The 3,170-nt window shown below is 44.5% G+C and overlaps 1 protein-coding gene across 1 annotated transcript; it reads right to left on the bottom strand.

Annotated features, from left to right (window-relative positions):
* Nucleotides 1-1,923: 1,923 nt before the first annotated feature.
* On the bottom strand, nucleotides 1,924-2,895 carry LOC102454491 (olfactory receptor 6B1-like). Its single transcript, XM_006133404.3, has one exon. The coding sequence runs from the start codon at nucleotides 2,875-2,877 to the stop codon at nucleotides 1,924-1,926; it is 954 nt and encodes a 317-aa protein (XP_006133466.3). The 5' UTR covers nucleotides 2,878-2,895.
* Between the last annotated feature and the right edge of the window lie 275 nt (nucleotides 2,896-3,170).

Raw genomic sequence — 3,170 nt, 5'->3', positions numbered from 1 at the left:
GGGGAGTTCTTAGAATCCTAGAATCCCAGGGCTGGCAGAGATCTCAGGAGTCTTCAAGTCCAGCCCCCTGCACAAAGGAGGATCAATCCCAACTAAATCAACCCGGCCAGGGCTGTGTCAGGATGAGACTTAAAAACCTCTAGGGATGGAGATTCCATGACCAGCTTAGGTAACCCCTCCCCGTGCTTCCCCACCCTCCTAGGGAAATAGTTCTCCTAATCTCCAACCTAAACCTCCCCCTTGAACAGGCAGACAGACAAATATTTCCATATATAGAGTAGACTGATTACTTCTGTCCAATCTCAGGAGAAGGTAATCAGCAGAAAAAGTCACTCTCCTCAGTGCGTAGTTTCAAAAGTGGTTTTTGTGTAACTAGAAAGAGGGAATTTGTGTTAACCACATCACTGGCCCAAATTTCTCACACTGCTGTGAAATGTTGTACACAAGAAGTAAATTTAAGTCAAAATTAACCTTTTTTGGTAAGTCATTTCATGGTGAACAATGTTTTTTAGACTAAAAATATTTCTCTTCGTGTTTTCATGATTTACAGGCAGTCCCCGGGTTACGTACAAGATAGGGACTGTAGGTTTGTTCTTAAGTTGAATTTGTACGTAAGTCGGAACTGGCACATATAGTAGGGGAAACTCTAGCCAAACATTTCTCCAGAGCTCAGTTTTATTCTCCCACACCTCACTTCCCTCAGTCCTTTATTCTCAAGCTGAGGTGTCTGCTCCGCGTCTCCCTGGTCTGCTGGGGGGGGGGGCGCTAGCTTCGCGTCTTCCTGGTCTGCTGGGGGGAAGCAGCTAGTGAGGGGTTGCCTCACCCCGTTTGTAAGTAGGGATCCAATGTAAGTCGGATCCATGTAACCCGGGGACTGCCTGTATTCTTTTCCAACAACCAAAACCAACAAAATCAAAAGAGAAATTATTCTTGTTAATGTTCAATTTTCATTTCCTACAGAATATTGGTTTTAAAATAATCTATTTGTTAAGCAAAATATTTTCACTGAAAATCAATTTGTTTCCCTGAAAAAAAAAAGTTTCATTTTCAAAAGGGGAATGTATTTGTGTATTATTAAAAAAAGCAGCAAAAGGATCAGTGACATCAAGGGGGAAAAAGTTTGTTTTACATTAATTATTACTGGAATTTTCTTATCCGCTCCATTTGTAAAACTAGGCAAGAAAAAGCACCTGGCGCTGATACTCCCCTCCTCCCCCACACACCCCCCCCCCCCAAGCTGATCTAATTGCTTTAATATTGTGGAAATGTTCTTGAAATTATACACAATTTTTAAAGCTCATAATTGATAACGGTAAAATGTCAGAAGTAGGTTTTTCAACCCGTTTTCACTCTTACTTCCACCCCCTACCTAAAGATGACCCATTACAAACCAAACCGATTGCATCTCTGAGGGTGTGTCTAAACTACATGGCTCCATTGATGGAGCCATGTAGATTAGGCCGATCGGCAGAGGGAAATGAAGCCGCGATTTAAATAATTGCGGCTTCATTTAAATTTAAATGGCTGCCGCGCTGAGCCAATAAACAGCTGATCAGCTGTATGTCGGCTCAGCACGCTAGTCTGGATGCTCCCGTGCCGACCTGAAAACCTTTTATCGACCTCCCCGTTATGCCTCATAGGATGAGGTTTACCAGGGAGATCGATAAAGGGCTTTCATGTTGACAGGGGAGCGTCCAGACTGCCCTGATCTGCCGACAAACAGTTGATCGGCAGAGCGGGGCAGCCATTTCAATTTAAATTAAGGCCCAATTATTTAAATCGCGGCTTCATTTCCCTTTGCCGAACAAACAAATCTACATGGCTCCATCGATGGAGCCATGTAGTCTAGACGTACCCTGACTGAGTAAATCATCCCACATTACCTGAATTTCATTTGAATCTCACAACATTCAGCCGAAAGTGCTACATTCTTGGGCAAGGCAAGCATCTTTGGACAGCTTTTCTCAGGGCCTCCTTCACATCTTTGTTTCTCAGGCTGTAGATGAGCGGGTTGACCAGGGGCGTCAGGACCGTGTACAAGAGAGAGAATACTTTGTTCAGCGCTCGCAGGGTGCCGGTTTTGGGGAGCATGTACACAATCATTATGGCCCCGTAGAAAAGTGTCACCACCATGAGGTGGGAGGAGCAGGTGGAAAAGGCCTTTTGCCTCCCATTGGTGGAAGGGATTCCCAGGATGGTGGAGATAATGCACACGTACGATGCCAGGGTTAGCAGAAACGGGGGCAAGGTGGTGATAAATGTCAGCATGAATGTGATGAGTTCCATCAGGTGGGTGTCGCTGCAGGACAGTTTTATCATGGGGGTGAAATCGCAAAAGAAATGGTCGATGACACTCGGCCCACAGAATGTTAATTGTGACATGAAAAATATGATGATGGCACTAACTAAGATGCCGGTTATCCAAGATCCAGCAGCTAGTTGTCTGCAAATGACATTATTCATGATGGATGCATAATTGAGTGGTTTACATATGGCCAAGTAACGATCATAAGACATCGCAGATAGGAGATAACACTCCACAGTCAGTAGGAAACCAAAGAAATAAAATTGGGCAATACAGCCACTGACAGAGATGGTCCTGTTCCCTGTCAGGAGACTGGCTAGCATTCTGGGCAGGATGGTGGAGCTGTAGCAGCTCTCCAAGCAGGACAAGTTCTCCAGGAAGAAGTACATGGGGGTGTGAAGGTGCCGATCGGCTACAACTAGTAATACAATGAGAAGGTTCCCAGCCATGGTCGCCATGTAGATCACTAGAAATAGCAGGAAGAGAAGGGGCTGCAGTTCAGTGAGGTCCCCAAATCCCAAGAGGATGAACTGTTTGATAGAAGTGACATTCTCCTGTTTTGGGTCTGCCATCAATTTTGTCTAGGCCTACGAAAAAGAATACATATTATCATCAAATCTAAGAGAAACTCTAACCCATCAATTAATACCATGAATGTTCTAAACCACGCCCAATATTTTGTTCTTACATTGGCTTAGATGAGGAGACAAGATAAGTTATCTATCTATCTGTCTGTCTGTCTGTCTGTCTGTCTGTTTCCACACACCTCATCTATAGAATCATAGAATCACAGAACACTAGAACTGGAAGGGACCTCAAGAGGTCATCGAGTCCAGTTCCCTGTCCTCATGGCAGGACCAAGCAC

The sequence above is a fragment of the Pelodiscus sinensis genome, chromosome 30 (genome assembly GCF_049634645.1).
Source record: "Pelodiscus sinensis isolate JC-2024 chromosome 30, ASM4963464v1, whole genome shotgun sequence".
Lineage (NCBI taxonomy): Eukaryota > Metazoa > Chordata > Testudines > Trionychidae > Pelodiscus > Pelodiscus sinensis.
This window is presented reverse-complemented; position numbering and strand designations above follow the sequence as displayed.

Excerpts from the sequence above, each read along its gene's own strand:
- LOC102454491 (XM_006133404.3), bottom strand. The coding sequence starts at position 2,877 with ATGGCAGACCCAAAACAGGAGAATGTCACTTCTATCAAACAGTTCATC.